Below are 16,613 nucleotides of genomic sequence, written 5' to 3'. Positions count from 1 at the left end.
TCATTTGTTTACTAGGCTGATCTCCGATAGATTCTCTATCTCTATGTTACGTTGGGCAAAAACTAAATTCTGCATAAGATCCTCATCTCAACTGTGAAACACGATGGTGGCAGTACCAAAGTTTGGGGATGTTTTGCTGCTACTGAACCAAGACAGATTACCAGCCATTATTAGATGGAACTATGAATTCTAGCTTGCGTTAAGAAATTCTACAGGGGAATGATTGGCCGTTCATCTATGAATTGATCACCAACAGAAGGTGGATCCTGCAGAATAACAAAGACTCTGAAACACCAGTTTGTCTACAAAGAATGGTTGAAGCACAAGTTATTATATTAGATATTAATACACAAGATATTAATCCCACAGGAATGTTGAGGCAGAACCTAAGGCGTGGCGTGCATACAAGACAGCCCACCAACAAAACACAGTTGAAGCAGTTCTGTAAGCAGGAATGGGCCAAGATTTATGTTTTTTTTTTTCTTAGTACAAGAAACCTACAGAAAAGCTTTGTGTACATGGTGTGTACTCAGTATCAATAAAGGAAACCATGTTGTATTTTGTGTACATATGTGTTGTATATTGTACTATTGTGAGATGTAAGAAGCTCAAGCGTAATGCAATAACTTCCTTGAATGCCACAAGCATGGCCAGAAGGTATGTTTATAAAATCACACACATCTGTACCTGGAAAATACTCATAACATAAAAGCAGTATTTGCTATTGTTTGAAAACAAATAAGAGACCATAGTTTCAGATTAATTACTTGACAGAGCTACACCGACCTAGAAAAGATATTTATATATTTATAAATACATATAAAAAGATATATATTTTTATAGTAATTCTGTTTTTTTTTTCATTCCATAAACAGAGATTGAGAAAAAATATCAATAAGCAGGTTGTGCAATCCTATATTTTTATTTCAATGTCTACGCAGGGATGGAGTTCACTCACGTTGTCCATTCTTTTTTGCATATTAGTCACAAAATACAACTAACTACTTCCTTCAGAGGAAAATATAGATAGCATCTTGTAACAGATTATGATTATATGCAGTTCATGCTATGAGAAGTGTTGCATACATGAAAGTGTCTGCATGAGAAAATGAATAGCTAAAAATTATACATATTTATTGACCTGAATGAAATGTTACTTGATTTAAGTATAACATCCAAACATACTGACAATACTTCAGGCCACCCCTATCATTTTCAAGAGCAATACAAGATGTGATGGTTGTTCAAACCACCTGAATTTCTCAGGCCTGTTGACATTTGATATAATTCATTAATCATTTTCAGCTTTGATAAGATAAGTGATATCAATATTCAAGAGAGCTAAGCAATGACCTTGCAAAAATAATCTAAGAACATGATTCCAAAGCAAATAGAAAAACATAAGCAAACAAGTTAAATGATATGTATTGGGACATTCCAATGAGTGGCATAAATTAATCTGGGTTATTATCTGTTTGCAATGGAAAAGTAAAGTTAGGCGGTCTAGTGAGACTGTATATAAAGCGTGTGGTCACTGGATGTGTACTCACACTCCTGAGCTGAAAGGAAGTCTCTAAAAACAATGAAGCTGATCCTGGTCCTGTGTGCATTGGTTACACTCCGTACTGGGACACAGTTGTGTCAAAAGGTCTTGATGCTAAAATACACTGTATGCAGCTCCACTGTGTATAAAGTTAAGAATAAGAGACCAGAGCTGTGCACTGCGACAGTCATACATGCTCGGTGAAATAAATCCTGTGCAAATACACAAACCTTCACTGTCTTTAACAAAACACTTAAACAGGCAACATTTCTCAATCATTTCATTCATTTGATCATTTCTAAGACTGTGTTACGGGATGGCGGGCAGGTGGACCCAAGTGCAGAACTGAGACACAGCAAAAGAGTAAGGAGATATATTTGGGGACAACGTAGCATGGGTTCAAACCGCCATCGTACAGATCAGTGGTCCATGATGTTACTGCTGCACCACCAGGGCACAGAGGGAGCCTTGGGTGAAGCCCTTCAAGGAAGGCAGAAAAAAAGGTGGGAACGAACAACAAACAAAGGAAACAACACAACTGGCATACTCAGCACAGTTCCTCTGCGATTTTGAGATGAAGTTCAGCTTTAGGTGTTGCAGGTTTATATAACAGGTTAGCATGGCTTGGAACCTTCTTTTGAGCTCTTAGTAGTTTTGGGGCTGTTTCCCACTTTTGTCTTTCCAGCTCTTTTTTCCCCCTTTCCCTTTCCTTTTCATACCAGTCACCCCTCTACAAAGGTGTGACAAACACTGGCCTTTGCTGCCACCTTAAATAGGGGAGTTAAATAGGGGAGATAAATAGGTGTATCAGGTTAGCCTGATTAGTCCATGGTGCCTTGCTGCTGTTGCCCTCTGGTGGCAGCAGGCGGTGCAGCTGGGTGCCTTGCTGCTGTTGCCCTCTGGTGGCAGCAGGCGGTGCAGACTGAACCCTTACAGACTGAAGATATGTCACATCATCAGCATTATGTTACTGTGAGCCCTATGAACAATGCCATACAGTGAAGTGTTACCAAACATACTATGCAGAAGGAGCTGGGTCCTTTACTTCTTTACTCTATATTGTATCTTTTTATTGCTATTTCTCTTTTATGTCAATTTCTAAAAATACTATATAGAACGTACTAATAATTAACAATTGCCATAATTTTTTCTGCACAGGGTGCCTCTGATCAAGGGCAAAACTGCTCGCCAGAGACTGCAGGAGAAAGGCCAGTGGGGTGCATATAGAAGGTCACATTCCTATACACCATTGACCAAGTTTGTGCAGAATGGTCAAGAGTCTATGACCAATGATGCTGATGTACGTTAACCAGAACCTCTGTCTGTGTCTGTGTCTGATCAAAGAAGATTGTGTTTTTACAAGTAAATAAATAAATAAAATGGTCTACAAATTCATTGAGCAGATATTGTGCAGATAATGAGAGAATTCTGTTAAAACATTAGTGTGTTCTTGTCCCCCTCAGCTCTCCTACTATAGTGTGATCTCCATTGGCACCCCTCCTCAGTCTTTCTGAGATTGGCTCCTCCAATCTGTGGGTGCCTTCTGTCTACTGTTCAAGCCAGGCCTGCCGTAAGTATCAAATTTCATTCATATTGTAGTCTTATAAAATTGAAAAAAAGAAACAAAAAGTAGAAATAGACTAGAAAATCTATTCTTTTTCTTTAGTGAGCCATGATCGGTTCAACCCTCAGAATTCAAGCACTTTCCAGAGCACCAGTGAGGCTCTTTCCATTGCATATGGCACTGGCAGCATGACCGGTGTCCTGGGATACGACACTGTGACGGTAATTATTATTTCTTAATCTTAGTCTTGGTTTTACTCTATGTAGGAATCTTAACATGGTCTGTAGCGTATGCATCATCACATACAATCTGATCATATAATTGTCTGCATTTTTTATTTGGTGCTCATTATGTAGAAGCCCTAAAACACTAAAACATTCCTGGTGAGTCTTGGAGCTACAGAGTTTACTGTTTTTCTGGGAATCTTAATACCATAATGAATTGATTAAACTGATTAAAACCCAAAGAAATCCACAGTTTGATAAATGAAGATGTTGACTGATGACGTCTGAACCCTTTTAGCATAATGGAGCATGTGACTGACCCTTTAGCTTCTTTGCTGTAGGTTGGTGAACTTGCAGTTCAGAATCGGATCTTTGGACTGAGTGAGACTGAGGCTACCTTCATGACTCCCGACGGCATCATGGGTCTGGCCTACCAGTCCATTTCCTCCGATAGTGCCACCCCTGTCTTTGACAACATGGTGAGCCAGGGCCTGGTCTCCCAGGATGTCTTCCCAGTCTACCTGAGCAGCGAGTACGATGACACCTGAAATGCATTCTCTCTCTTAATTGTGTTTAATTAGTAATTAGCAAGCCATGTTTGGTTTCTTCTTTAAGTTTAGCTACAGCTTTTGTAGGTAAACATGTAATGTAAACTCATAGCCATTAGGTTAGCATGTCATGCCTAAATCATCAGCTTGTTGTAAACATTTCAGACTGCATGATTTACTGTTTTCTTTAAAAATAAAAATGCCATAGTGCTAAATCAGTGATCTGTATCTACATTTAATGATAACAGTATATCCAAAAGTGTCAGAAATCACAAAAATAGGTCTATGTGAGATGACGTAATGCAAGTTACTTTACTTATTAATAGTTTAGAGGTGGCTTGAGGAGCAATGATCAAGGTATGCAGTTTGCATGTAAACTAATGACTACAAGCATCCATTACTTTTCTATGTAGTCATGTCCAATTCTATCTGCTAGATTCCCTAATCATATGATACTATGAGTGCATATGTCATGTGAGGCCAGCCACCACATCTTTTTAAACTGCTGCTAACCTGACATCATTGGATGGTTCAGTGTGCTTGCAGAAGAACATTAGCTAACACGTACATAGGCTAGAATACTAGTAACGAGTAATGCGGTAGATGGGGGTCCTGCCCACTCAGATAGACCCAGGCCAATTGTTCTTTCTCAGATGTTCAGCCGTGCAAGTTCCACCAGGCTTCCTAGCTACGTTAGTATTATAGCCTGAGGAAAAAACAAAAGAAGCAGACTTCTTTAAACATCACTTATTGGATCAACAATTTTTGGATAAGAGGAAAATTGAGTAAATTTGATTTTTAGCTGAACCAGTGTTCTACAATTTATTTTCATTCATTTAAGTGGATAGCATTGCGATGCATATTAATGTCCCAAACTAGTCTTATTGTCATCTTTCAGTGATGAGCAGGGCAGCATGTTGTTCCTGGGTGAGATTGACAGCTCCTACTACACTGGCAGCATCTACTGGATCCCTCTGTCCTCTGAGAGCTACTACCAGATCACCATGGACAGGTGAGCTACAGTACCTATTGGTATAAACTGAAACCCTGAGCTTGTTTACATAGAATTTACAGCAGCCCCCAAAAGGGGTACATGTGCTGAGAGTTGCGTAAATGTTGTGGAAAATGGTCACTTTTAGACTTTCTATATAGCAGATCTGGTTTCCATTAGATATCACATTAATATTTGCTGTATTTATTCATTTATTCCTCTGTTTAGTTATCAAACAGTAAAGCCACATGGAAGTTGTTTACAAGTCTCTTTTCTTTGGCCTTTTGCAGTGTCACCATCAATGCAGAGGTTGTTGGTTGCTCTGGTGGTTGCCAGGGTATTGTAGATACTGGGACCTCCCTTATTGTTGGACCAAGTAGTGCCATCAGCAACTTGAATGCCTATCTCGGTGCTGAGCAGGACGAAAACGGAGATGTGAGTAGATGGCTGGACAAGCGTTTATTGATTCTCAGTGAAGCAGTCTTGACTAATCCACTTTTACGACAGTGCTCAAATTGTAACCCCAAATTTAATTTCTCATTACAGTACATTGTGAGCTGCAGCAGCGTCCAGAGCATGCCATCAGTTACTTTCACCCTTAACGGCTATGCCTTCTCCATCCCTGCTTCATCCTTCGTCACTCGGGTTAGTCTGTACCTTTTTAGTCTCTGTGGTTTTCAAACTGCTAGTAAAAGAGAAAAGTAGCTTTAATCTCAGTACACCTCTCAGTACAATGTTGACATGCTGTTCTGGCTCTAGAGCTACTACGGATGCCAGACAGGTTTCTCAGGCGGTGACTTTGGAACCAGCTTCTCCTGGATCCTGGGTGATGTTTTCATCAGGAACTGGTACACCATCTTCAACAGGCAGACCAGCAGTGTGGGTCTGGCTCAGCTCGCCCAATCATAAATGGCAACATCAAAAGAATTTTCAACCTATGTTCTGCTTTTGGTGAGCTAAGAAGCAACACATGTAATAAGAAACTCTATTATGCAATAAAACAAATAATTGAGCATCAGAAATGATGCTTGCTCTTGTCAGTGCCTCAAATTCAATACAGAAATATCTGATAATGGAGTACTTTGATGCACTGGTTAAAAATGGCATGCGCGCACACACACACACACACACACACACACACACACACACACACACACTAGAGAGACTCCATCAGTTGTCTTAGATCATTAGAATTTTATTCACATTGTAAATGAACAGATTTCACTACTTCTCACGTTTTTCTATATAAATATAGAATTAAATAACCCATAGAGGTCATTTCCATCACCATGACAACAGTGAACAGTGAAAAAAATCATCTACAGCATTGTAATGAGGTCACTTTAAAGGCCATGTCAGGTTTGAATAATAAACATAAATATTTCCACAATATACAACACTGTGCAACAGTTATACAATTTATTTCCAGTCAGAGCCAACATTAAGTACACGTTATTCATTGTTCAGTGTCAGTAGAAAACATATATTTAACAGATGGCTCCACAGAAGGCTCAACAACTAACAGAGCTGGACGGAGTACACAAATCGTGTACTTGAGTAGATCTACCCAGGGTAAAATATTCCTCCAGTAAAAGTAGAAGTTCCTCCCTTTAGACCTCCACTTGAGTAAAAGTACTAAAGTATTTACCTTCAAATGTACTTAAGTATAAAGTAAAAGTACTAAAAGAGGAATTCTGGCTCTGATGTCCTGTTATCATTTTTATAACCAGACTGGCTTCATGAACTCATTTCAGGTGAAAGTCCATTTTGACATGTTACGTTTTTATACACACAGAAACCAAAAGGAACGACAGATTTCTCAAAAAAAGGAGGAAAAAGTCGGATATTAGACTCTGAAATGTAGTGGACTGAAAGGAAAAAGCCGAGAACGGAGAAACTTAAGTAGTTTTTTTTGTGTATCTGTACTTTACTTAAGTACAGTAACTAATTACATTTACTTAGTTACTGTCCACCACTGACAACTAAGTATAGTCATGTCCATAAATATTTGGGTGTTGACACAGTAGTCATTTTAACTGTCTACCACAGAACATTGGAGCTGGAATTAGATAATCAATATATGCTCAAAGTGCAGATTCTCAGCTGTAGTTTGAGGGTGAACGCTGTAGGCTGTTTTCATACATAACAACCCCCAAACCATTTTTCTTGTCTCAAAAGTAACTGAGCCCTTGCACCAAAACAAATCATGTAAGCATTTCTTAAACATTTAAAAATCAAATATTAGATATTAAAAGCAATATTGTCACATATTGTTCATGACAGTGGACAGCTCTAATTCTTACCACCCATTCTGGCTATGGTAGAGTACTCCACACTCTCCTGTGACTTCAGTGCACATTCTGAATTGTGGAGGCACAAGTTGGCATACAGCTGAGATGTTTCTTCATGGGGCTTAAAATGCACAGTAGTGTAGATGATGCTGTTGGGCTCCTGTTGTGGCTGGTATAGAATCCAAACAGATCAAGAATGAAAATACTCGCAGCAACCACATGCAATATTTCAAGATGTATAACTATATATTAAATAAAAATATACATTCTCAAAGAATCAGCAGTGATTAGTTGGCTATTTTGCATTAGGGATGACATGATGTAGTACAATATTGTTATTTATTTATTTATTTATTTATTTAACATCTGATCAGTTGGAACAGAGAAAAAAGGGGAAAAAATACTATCAAAACTTTGTTTACAATAATTTTTGGTTCAATATTTGGCAAACTGTGTTGCACTAAATCCAGTTAGACAACCAAATGTTACTCTTTTTATAGTGAAACATGCAGTTGGTACTATCATTTCTGACAAGTACTGACGATAGCTCAGAAAAGTATAATTCATCACAGTACTGATGCCTGGCCCTATGATAAAGTTTTTTTCTAGGCCTTCTATCGTGTATTTTTCTACTATTTTTTCTAAGTGTTTTGACATTTTTAAAATGTCATGTATGACATTCAGTTTTTTTATTTATTTATTTTTTAAAAAGTTTTTAATATTTGATTAATCGTCAAAATAATTGTCAGATTACTTGATCATTACTGTAGCTGAAGGTAACTTAACTTATCCATAATTACAGTATGGATTACGGTGAAAGCAGCAGGCTGATGTAGGGACTGTGACTAGCTTTTGCACACATTCACCTTTAGGGCTCTTCAACCTTACAACAGAACTAACAATGTTCAAGTGTTACAAAATAGCATGCAGTTGTTCCACAGGCATCTGAGCATGAGTCAAATGGGGAAGCTCTTACTGGGATGATGTCAGGTGCACTGCTGAGGCTTCTTCCACATTTATCCGAGGAAAAAGAAGATGTGCCGTATTCTGGGTCTACAGAAACAAAATTCATGCTGCATGCTAGCTTATTCACAGCATGAGTACCCTGTGACTTCAGCATTGCATCTTGCTTGTGGAAATTTGAATTCTTACCTTTTGCTTTCTTTTTGTGGTAGGCCACTCCGAGTGTGATCGTGATAATGAGGATGATGGTCACGATGCCAAATACTGTTCCCAGCGTGTGTTTCAAGCGCCATGAATCACTGATTAGACTGCAAACAAGAGTGAGAGTAGAACTTCTATCAAACTGAAGTGATCACAGTGTTTCACAACCCAGTCCTGTCGTTAAGAGAGATGCAGACATTTATAGAAAAGTATGGCAAAGTGTTTTAGCTCTTAATCCATGGTTTCCTGAAACCGGGAACTGATTTTTAAAAAATTCAGATTCAGATTCAGAATTCAGAAAGGTGTTAATGTTAATAATACTCAGAAAAAAAAAATATATATATATAAATATATATATAAATATATAATCTGGTACCACTAGTAGGAACTTATAGCTTTTAACTGATTTATTGCAATTGGAAGCAAAAAACTAACTAAATTTTCCCCAAGTAAAAATGACTTTAACTAACAATTTAACGATTTTAACTATTATACTGAAATTCTAACTATTATAAGATAAAACAGATTTTGAGTTAAATTAAATGTTATATCATTCACATTTTTATTTGTACAAATTAAATTTCTGTTAAAAAGAAAGTGGTTTAAACGCCAAAGCCACTTTTCTTTTTTAAATGCCTTTGCGTTACAGATATATATATATTATATATATATATATATATATATATATTATATATACACACACACACACACACACACACACTTATTGCTCACCTGGGTGGTTCTTGGTGTTTCTCTGAGATTTGGTGCAGTGAGGTGACAGTTGAAAGGGTAGATTTGGGAATGCGCAGCACTGGATCCAGCCTAGGGGTTCTGTCTGCATCAACACACGAGAGAACAAAGCCATGTTGGAAATGGGAAAGAAACATGTCAGACCCTTCTACATATTATTCAGTAACTACTGTGAAACTGATCAGTCTTAAGATTAATAACTGAATAATAAGGCTTTATATAGAAACAGCTTCAATGGTACTAAAGCTTATGATGAATGTAAGCCAGTAGCCACCGACTAGAATGATTTCATTATCATAATGCTGCTGGTGGCCCTTCATTTCCATTCATTATTAACAATAATGCAAAGGTTTGGATACACTTGGTCAAATGATGTTGATTTTCTAAGTGAAAATAGGTGAATGCATCCTCTACAAGAGCAGCCACTTCTGTACACTGTAATGCACGTTGCTGAGCTTAACATAGGAAAACTAAAACTATATAAAATTAATATAAAATTGTGGCACGGTTTATTTTTTTTCCCAATATGTTAGACTCAACAAATAAAGAGAAATTAAGCATTAAAAGAAATTTAAACGTGTCATATTTAAAGTGTGTTCTTAAGGATATGTGTAAAGATATGTTAACCTATTTTCATTTAGGAAATAAACAAAACGTGATCCAGGGTGTTCCAAATGTGGAAATCTGTGGGTGTTCCAACTGTGGAAATCTGCTGTACACATGCTAGAGAAAAGAATTTAGGAAGTTCAGCTGCAATACTTTGTCACATTTTATCTGGTGTAAGCCAAACAATGACTTTATAATAACCACATTTAAAAGAACTTACCAACTACATCAACTTGAAAATCTTTGTAAAAAAAGTAGTTTTGTATCCCGTGGATCTTGCACCTGTACATTCCAGCATCGCTTGCTTGCAAATTCCTGATCCTTACATCCAGAGCTCCACTGTATTCATGGGTGTCTATTCGTCCTTTGTAAGCTGCATCTGCATATCCGTTGTTGCCAACAATGAATAAGCACCTAAACAGAACGGACTTACAGCAAGACTTCTCGTAGGAATTGAAGAATGGATCAAACATAAAGCGTATCTTCACTTCTCCTGACACCTCTGCAGTTAGCTGTGCTTTCATCAGGTTTATACCTGAAAAGTAAAAGGCAGGACATTAAGATTTTATAAAGCACACTTAAAAGAGATGGTTCTTCAGGAATTCTTTAGGAAAGACAATGGTTCTATGTAGAACCAAGAACACTCAAAGAAAAGCACGGTTAAAGGGTTCTTTGGTAAAGGGAATGAATCTATTTAGAATCATGAGTTGTATATAGTTGCATGGTGAAAAGGTTCTTCTGACTGGTGGAGAAAACGTTATCTATGGTCCTATACAGAACCTTTTTGAAAATGATTCTATATAGCAGCAAAAAGTTCTTCTATAGTTACAGAGGAGCCATTTTTGATGCCTCAATCTAAAGAACCATTTCACCATGCAAAGAACTATTCAAGTATAAAATGGTTCTATATAGAACCACCTTTTTTAAGAGTGAACATGTGTGTCAGAGTCAGCAGAAGTGGTTGAGTAGCTTACCGTTCTTGAAAAAGAAAATGAAAAAGAAGAGAAGCTTCATATCGGCTCCTCTTATCCAAGAGAGAAGAGTCACTCGAGTGTCACTTGAGCCGAGACAATTCAACAGAACAAAATGAGGAAGCACATTTGTGGAGCGGAGTGATGGGCTGAAAACGCCGGTTTAAGGAATGCTTTTTTAAGCGTTTTGCACTTCCTCTCATTGAGACTTTGACCAGATCTTTGACTTACCCAGTTAGTTTGCTAATGAATGTTCCAGTCTTACCTCATAATTTCCTCTGTCTGAATGATTTTCTTTAGCAGCAGTAGTCTAGGTCTAGTAGTAGTAGGTCTGTGTTAATACTTATTAACACTGTTATGATTATTCAACTAAACCAATTAAAAATCTTAAGGTCAATGAATCAGCAACAATAACACATGAGCATCCTTTAGTAAGCATTTTTAACCACATTGTGCTTTTCATGTTTCTTCAGTGATGTCTTTAAAAAGGCTTTATCTCTTTCCAGTGAAGTGTTCTAAAAAGCTAAGCATGGTTTCTGATTGCTCAGAGTTCATATACAACAGCAGAAAAGGTTTGGACACCCCTGGTCAGATTACGTTTTGCTCATTTTCAAAGTGAATTTTGTTTTGTTGAAGTGAAAATAACGCATACTCTTCTGAGACGTCTACACACTGAATTGAACGGGGGGGTGAAGGCGTCCTTCAATATGTTCAGCAAATGAACAGTAATCGTGCATTAAATGAGCAAAAGTGGGTTCTCTGTGGACGATGTGTTAATCATTAATATGCAGCTGTAGTTCACTTTAATAGTTTGGCCTTTTTAAAAAAAAAACAACTGATCACTCAAATGAATGTCAAAATAATATTCAAATTATATGATTATTTGTATAATTGATAGCCATGACACAAATACTGTGACTGGACGCATCCACTTCAAGAACGTCGTTGGCAACTGAGAAAATGACATTTAAAAAGCTAATTAACTGAGCAGTAAAATAAATACCAATTACATTATTAAGTAAATTAAGTAGTAAGTAGTGATTTCATGTATGTCAGTGTATTTGTTTGTGAACTGTTTCCAAATCTCCCTTTGAAGTTCAGTGTTATTTTTATTAAGACTTTCCTGTTACGTTTTACTGCATTCACGCTCGTATTTATTCTATTCTATTATGTTATATTGCGTCTTTACTGGCAAAGACACAATTACTGATGAGATCTACAGGTGTTTTGGCAAAGTACTGCAGCTACAGCCGGAGGTATTCCAGTTAAAATTTACAGAACAAATGCATTAACATCATCCTTGTCATGTTAGCAACCGAAAAGTCAGAAAACTCATTTTAAGTTCGGTGTTCTTTTCAGACAGCTTAGGTAAAGTGATTTATTTGGTATGAGCATTAATGCAATCTCTCAAAGCCAAAAAAACCTCCTGGAAACTCTTCATATGTACATAAAAAACAGGCTTGAAAAGGAAAATGAACGCTACTCCATCAGAACTCACAACTTTAGCAAACTGTATCACAAAATAAAAGTCCATAAATCTGCTCTGGTGTAACTCTCAAACAGAGAAACAGTACCTAGTACCACCTGTAGGCACTCTTCACAAACATTCCCTACAGCATACCAAGCCAACGCTTATATTTAATTAAATACTGAATCTGTCATTCATTCTTACTATATATTTTTACAAAGCAGAACAGTGGAGGCACAGTAAGATTAATCATTTTAAATAATTACAAAGCATGATTTTTTGTTATACTAACTACTGCACCTCCCCACTGATTCTCTGATTGTACTTTACAGAATATACAAAAAATGCTTGTCTGCACTCGCAGTAGCGTAACAGCAGGCTGTGTCTTCTGTTTAGGAATCTCTACAGAAAAGGGAATTTGGCGACTGAGGGAATTCACACTCCTTGACGACAGCGCGCTGTGTACTTAAGCCATACGAGTGTCTATTCTTCTGTAAAGGTGATGACGTCATACTGGATGCCTTGCTGCTGCATCTGCTCCAGCTGCTCGGGCGTGGCTTCTGTGGTGTACACTGTTTGAGCTTGGGCCATGGCTGCGTCGGCTACAGCTGGAAACAGAACAAACCCAAACTCACTAACATCATGTGGCTTTCACTGTGGATGTTCTGCTTAATTACATTAAGGTAAATCAATCCATATTAAGAAAACTTTAACAGTATTAAAAAAACTCCTCAATTTCTTTTGTAGCTTATCTTAAATACAAGTAAGAAAAAAGCCATAAAAGTAGAAGTTCTAGTTAAACTGTTTCCTGCTTAAATGGACCCTGTGGGAGGCATGTAGGCACGGTTTCATCTGTGGTAAACATGCCTACATGCCTCCTGCAGTGGTGCCACAGTAGTCTCTAGAGTGAGATTTTCAGATTTCAAGACTAGGACAATCCCCTTCTGATGATTTATACTGAAGGTAGAAGGAATTTTTACAAAACTGCTTTGGGGCACCCGATTGAACACAGGCTGTTTAAATTCCCTGCCCAAAGCAAACTGTTGTATTCAACTGATTCTGGTAGTAGCAGGCTACTATTTGAGTAGCTGGTGTTGTTATATTGGTGTTGTACTTTCACGTAACACAGTGATGTCAATTAAATGTTAAAGATTGTTGACTTGTGTGTGGCATTTATGGATCTTCACTGCTTAATGTATACGTAATTTAGAGGACTCCGAGACGTTCAGGGGAGAATTATTCTTGTGGAAAAAAAACATTGGAATATTTTGCTTAACAGCGACTTTAAAAAAAAATTCCATTCATTTTTCTCATAAAGCGCTAGAGTTGTGTATTTGTGCATGATTCTGATTACTACAAAATGAGGCATGACATGAGGTTTTAGGTTAACATTCAGCTTGCATAATTTGACCAAATGATTTATATCTGCTGGATAATGTGAATGCCTTGATTCATCCAAGAAAATGTGTGATTGGTCACGATGCTCTCAGCACACAGTAAAACATTCATGTTCGGTTAGATGCTCGTTTTCACAATGCAGATGTCTGCAATATTAGTACTGTGAAAACAGATATCACAATAATTTTGATGCTGCAAGCCCTACTGAGCAAGCTAGGCAACATTTTTCCATCATCATCATATTGTACGTATGGACTGATGGGGTAATCACTACCATAACATATCAATGGAAAAAAATAAAAGGTGAAAGGCGTACCGGTGACAGCAGAGTGAGCAGCAGCCTCGAGATCCTCAGGGCTGACTATCTGCTGCTCAGCACTGATGGGGAAGTACTGGATTTGCCCATCGTGAGTCAGAGCAATCTGTGCGCACGTGCACACACACACACACACACACACACACGCACGCACGCACGCACACGCACGCACACACAAGGGTGAACATTAGCTATTAGTTTGCTAACAGTGAGTTTGCTTAATATACACGGTGCTGTAGTTTTCTATAAAATCAACTGTTCCTTTCTTTACCTGCTGTTCCTGTAGAAATGTCCCATCATGCTCATATTGAATATGAGCAATTTGCCCATCTTCCATCTACAGAAGAAAAGATTTTTTAAGTAAGCATTTTATTCTCTGAAAATGCACCAACCACATTTATGACATTCACACATGGTCCTCTGTATTTGAAAAGGTGGAAATCTATTATTCATAGTGACTAACTTTTCTTATTTATGCTACTAAATAGTGTTTCAAACTTTCTTGGAAGGCTGGCCAGAACAGCATTTTAATGGCTTCAAATACTTGTTGTATTTCCAAATGAGCACCTGAATACTTTTTTCAAAATCACCCTTAAAAACAATAATATTTGTGTTTAGATTTATCTATAATTTTAAGTCTGTTACTGCAGTTATTACAAAATACACTGCTCAAAAAAAATAAAGGCAACACTTAAACAACACAATGGTGGGACCACAGACCACTTCTCAGTACCTTTCTGCTTTCTGGCTGATGTTTTGGTCACTTTTGAATGTTGGTGGTCTTTCACACTCGTGGTAGCAGGAGACGGACTCTACAACCCACACAAGTGGCTCAGGTAGTGCAGCTCATCCAGGATGGCACATCAATGCGAGCTGTGGCAAGAAGGTTTGCTGTGTCTGTCAGCGTCGTGTCCAGAGGCTGGAGGCGCTACCAGGAGACAGGCCAGTACACCAGGAGACGTGGAGGAGGCTGTAGGAGGGCAACAACCCAGCAGCAGGACCGCTACCTCCACCTTTGTGCAAGGAGGAACAGGAGGAGCTGCCAGAGCCCTGCAGAATGACCTCCAGCAGGCCACCAATGTGCATGTGTCTGCACAAACGGTTAGAAACCGACTCCATGAGGATGGTATGAGGGCCCGACGTCCACAGATGGGGGTTGTGCTCACAGCCCAACACCGTGCAGGACGCTTGGCATTTGCCAGAGAACACCAGGATTGGCAAATTCGCCACTGGCGCCCTGTGATCTTCACAGATGAAAGCAGGTTCACACTGAGCACATGTGACGGACGTGACAGAGTCTGGAGACGCCATGGAGAGCGATCTGCTGCCTGCAACATCCTTCAGCATGACCGGTTTGGCAGTGGGTCAGTAACGGTGTGGGGTGGCATTTCTTTGGAGGTCCGCACAGCCCTCCATGTGCTCGCCAGAGGTAGCCTGACTGCCATTAGGTACCGAGATGAGATCCTCAGACCCCTTGTGAGACCATATGCTGGTGCGGTTGGCCCTGGGTTCCTCCTAATGCAGGACAATGCTAGACCTCATGTGGCTGGAGTGTGTCAGCAGTTCCTGCAAGATGAAGGCATTGAAGCTATGGACCGGCCCGCCCGTTCCCCAGACCTGAATCCGATTGAGCACATCTGGGACATCATGTCTCGCTCCATCCACCAACGCCACGTTGCACCACAGACTGGCCAGGAGTTGGCGGATGCTTTAGTCCAGGTCTGGGAGGAGATCCCTCAGGAGACCATCCGCCACCTCATCAGGAGCTGCCCAGGCGTTGTAGGGAGGTCATACAGGCACGTGGAGGCCACACACAACACTGAGCCTCATTTTGACTTGTTTTAAGGACATCACATCAAAGTTGGATCAGCCTGTCGTGTGTTTTTCCACTTTAATTTTGTGTGTGACTCCAAATCCAGGCCTCCACTGGTTAATACGTTTGATTCCATTGATGATTTTTGTGATTTTGTTGTCAGCACATTCAACTTTGTACAGAACAAAGTACTGAATGAGAATATTTCATTCATTCAGATCTAGGATGTGTTATTTGAGTGTTCCCTTTATTTTTTTGAGCAGTGTATATATGCAGTAGACTACACCAGTGTATAAACAGTCAGGCTGAAACCCAGCTGCCCAGCTATATGTTGATACAGAAGGCAGGATTGTGGCCCTCTGACAAACATTTTTTTATGATTAGGGGTTACAATTATTTTGATGAGCAGCAAAATTTTTTTTTGGAAAGCAGCAGTGAGGGTGTCACAATCACTGAGCTGGGTTTAGTTGTAGATGAGCTCCAGAGAGTGGATTCAGAATTGAGAAGCTTTTGGGGCTACAAGCCTTTGTGAATGCAAGGAGAACCACCATGCACACAGCAGCAGAAGCAATGGGGTCTCATCTACAGTACTGTGTGAAAGTTTTAGGCGTCTAAGCAAATTTAAACAATTTACCTCAGCAGTGAGTTTATCACAATATATGTTAGAATAAAGTCGTATTCATAATTCAGATAAACAGAAAAACAATAAACAGTAACAAGAATTTCTCGGGTCCATATTTTTCCTGGACACCTTCACAGCCGCCACAGAGACTCGTTAATATCATCAATTACATCATGAGCTCAATTTACTGAGCACTGATTGGTCAAACCAGGAGCTGCTTTTTAACTACATATAATACTGGACTTCCTCGAGGAGGAGAGGCTTGGAGATGGGTAAACAAACACACTCACATCCAGAAAATCTGTGTGTGTGTGTGTGATATATACATCAATATTAATATGCTA

General features: G+C 38.8%; 3 protein-coding genes across 11 annotated transcripts in view; 1 reads left to right on the top strand and 2 right to left on the bottom strand.

Annotated features, from left to right (window-relative positions):
* The first annotated feature begins 3,027 nt into the window (after positions 1 to 3,027).
* On the top strand, positions 3,028 to 5,907 carry LOC108414659 (pepsin A-like). The gene is made up of 7 exons (XM_017687558.2): positions 3,028 to 3,113; positions 3,210 to 3,328; positions 3,673 to 3,863; positions 4,778 to 4,891; positions 5,161 to 5,305; positions 5,417 to 5,515; positions 5,630 to 5,907. The coding sequence occupies exons 2-7, from the start codon at positions 3,296 to 3,298 to the stop codon at positions 5,777 to 5,779; spliced, it is 732 nt and encodes a 243-aa protein (XP_017543047.1). The 5' UTR covers positions 3,028 to 3,113; positions 3,210 to 3,295; the 3' UTR covers positions 5,780 to 5,907.
* A 914-nt stretch (positions 5,908 to 6,821) lies between these two features.
* Positions 6,822 to 11,349, bottom strand: LOC108414656. The gene is made up of 6 exons (XM_017687554.2): positions 10,656 to 11,349; positions 9,902 to 10,216; positions 9,058 to 9,160; positions 8,314 to 8,432; positions 8,138 to 8,214; positions 6,822 to 7,330 (listed from the first exon to the last, which is right to left on the bottom strand). Exons 1-6 carry the CDS (start codon positions 10,693 to 10,695, stop codon positions 7,163 to 7,165), a joined length of 822 nt encoding a protein of 273 aa, XP_017543043.1. The 5' UTR covers positions 10,696 to 11,349; the 3' UTR covers positions 6,822 to 7,162.
* A 652-nt stretch (positions 11,350 to 12,001) lies between these two features.
* The window catches only part of znf335 (zinc finger protein 335), a 36,157-nt gene continuing 31,545 nt past the window's right edge, over positions 12,002 to 16,613 (bottom strand). For all 9 annotated transcript variants that reach the window (XM_037535869.1, XM_037535871.1, XM_037535874.1 and 6 more), the window contains 3 exons: positions 14,106 to 14,171; positions 13,835 to 13,940; positions 12,002 to 12,728 (listed from right to left, as the gene is read on the bottom strand). In XM_037535869.1, the coding sequence (XP_037391766.1) occupies positions 12,604 to 12,728; positions 13,835 to 13,940; positions 14,106 to 14,171 (297 nt within the window). In that variant the 3' untranslated portion in view covers positions 12,002 to 12,603. The remainder of the gene's footprint in view (positions 12,729 to 13,834; positions 13,941 to 14,105; positions 14,172 to 16,613) is intronic.

This window comes from Pygocentrus nattereri, chromosome 28, assembly GCF_015220715.1.
Source record: "Pygocentrus nattereri isolate fPygNat1 chromosome 28, fPygNat1.pri, whole genome shotgun sequence".
Lineage (NCBI taxonomy): Eukaryota > Metazoa > Chordata > Actinopteri > Characiformes > Serrasalmidae > Pygocentrus > Pygocentrus nattereri.
The sequence above is the reverse complement of the archived record's forward strand: the minus strand, read 5'-3'. Positions and strand labels throughout refer to the sequence as shown.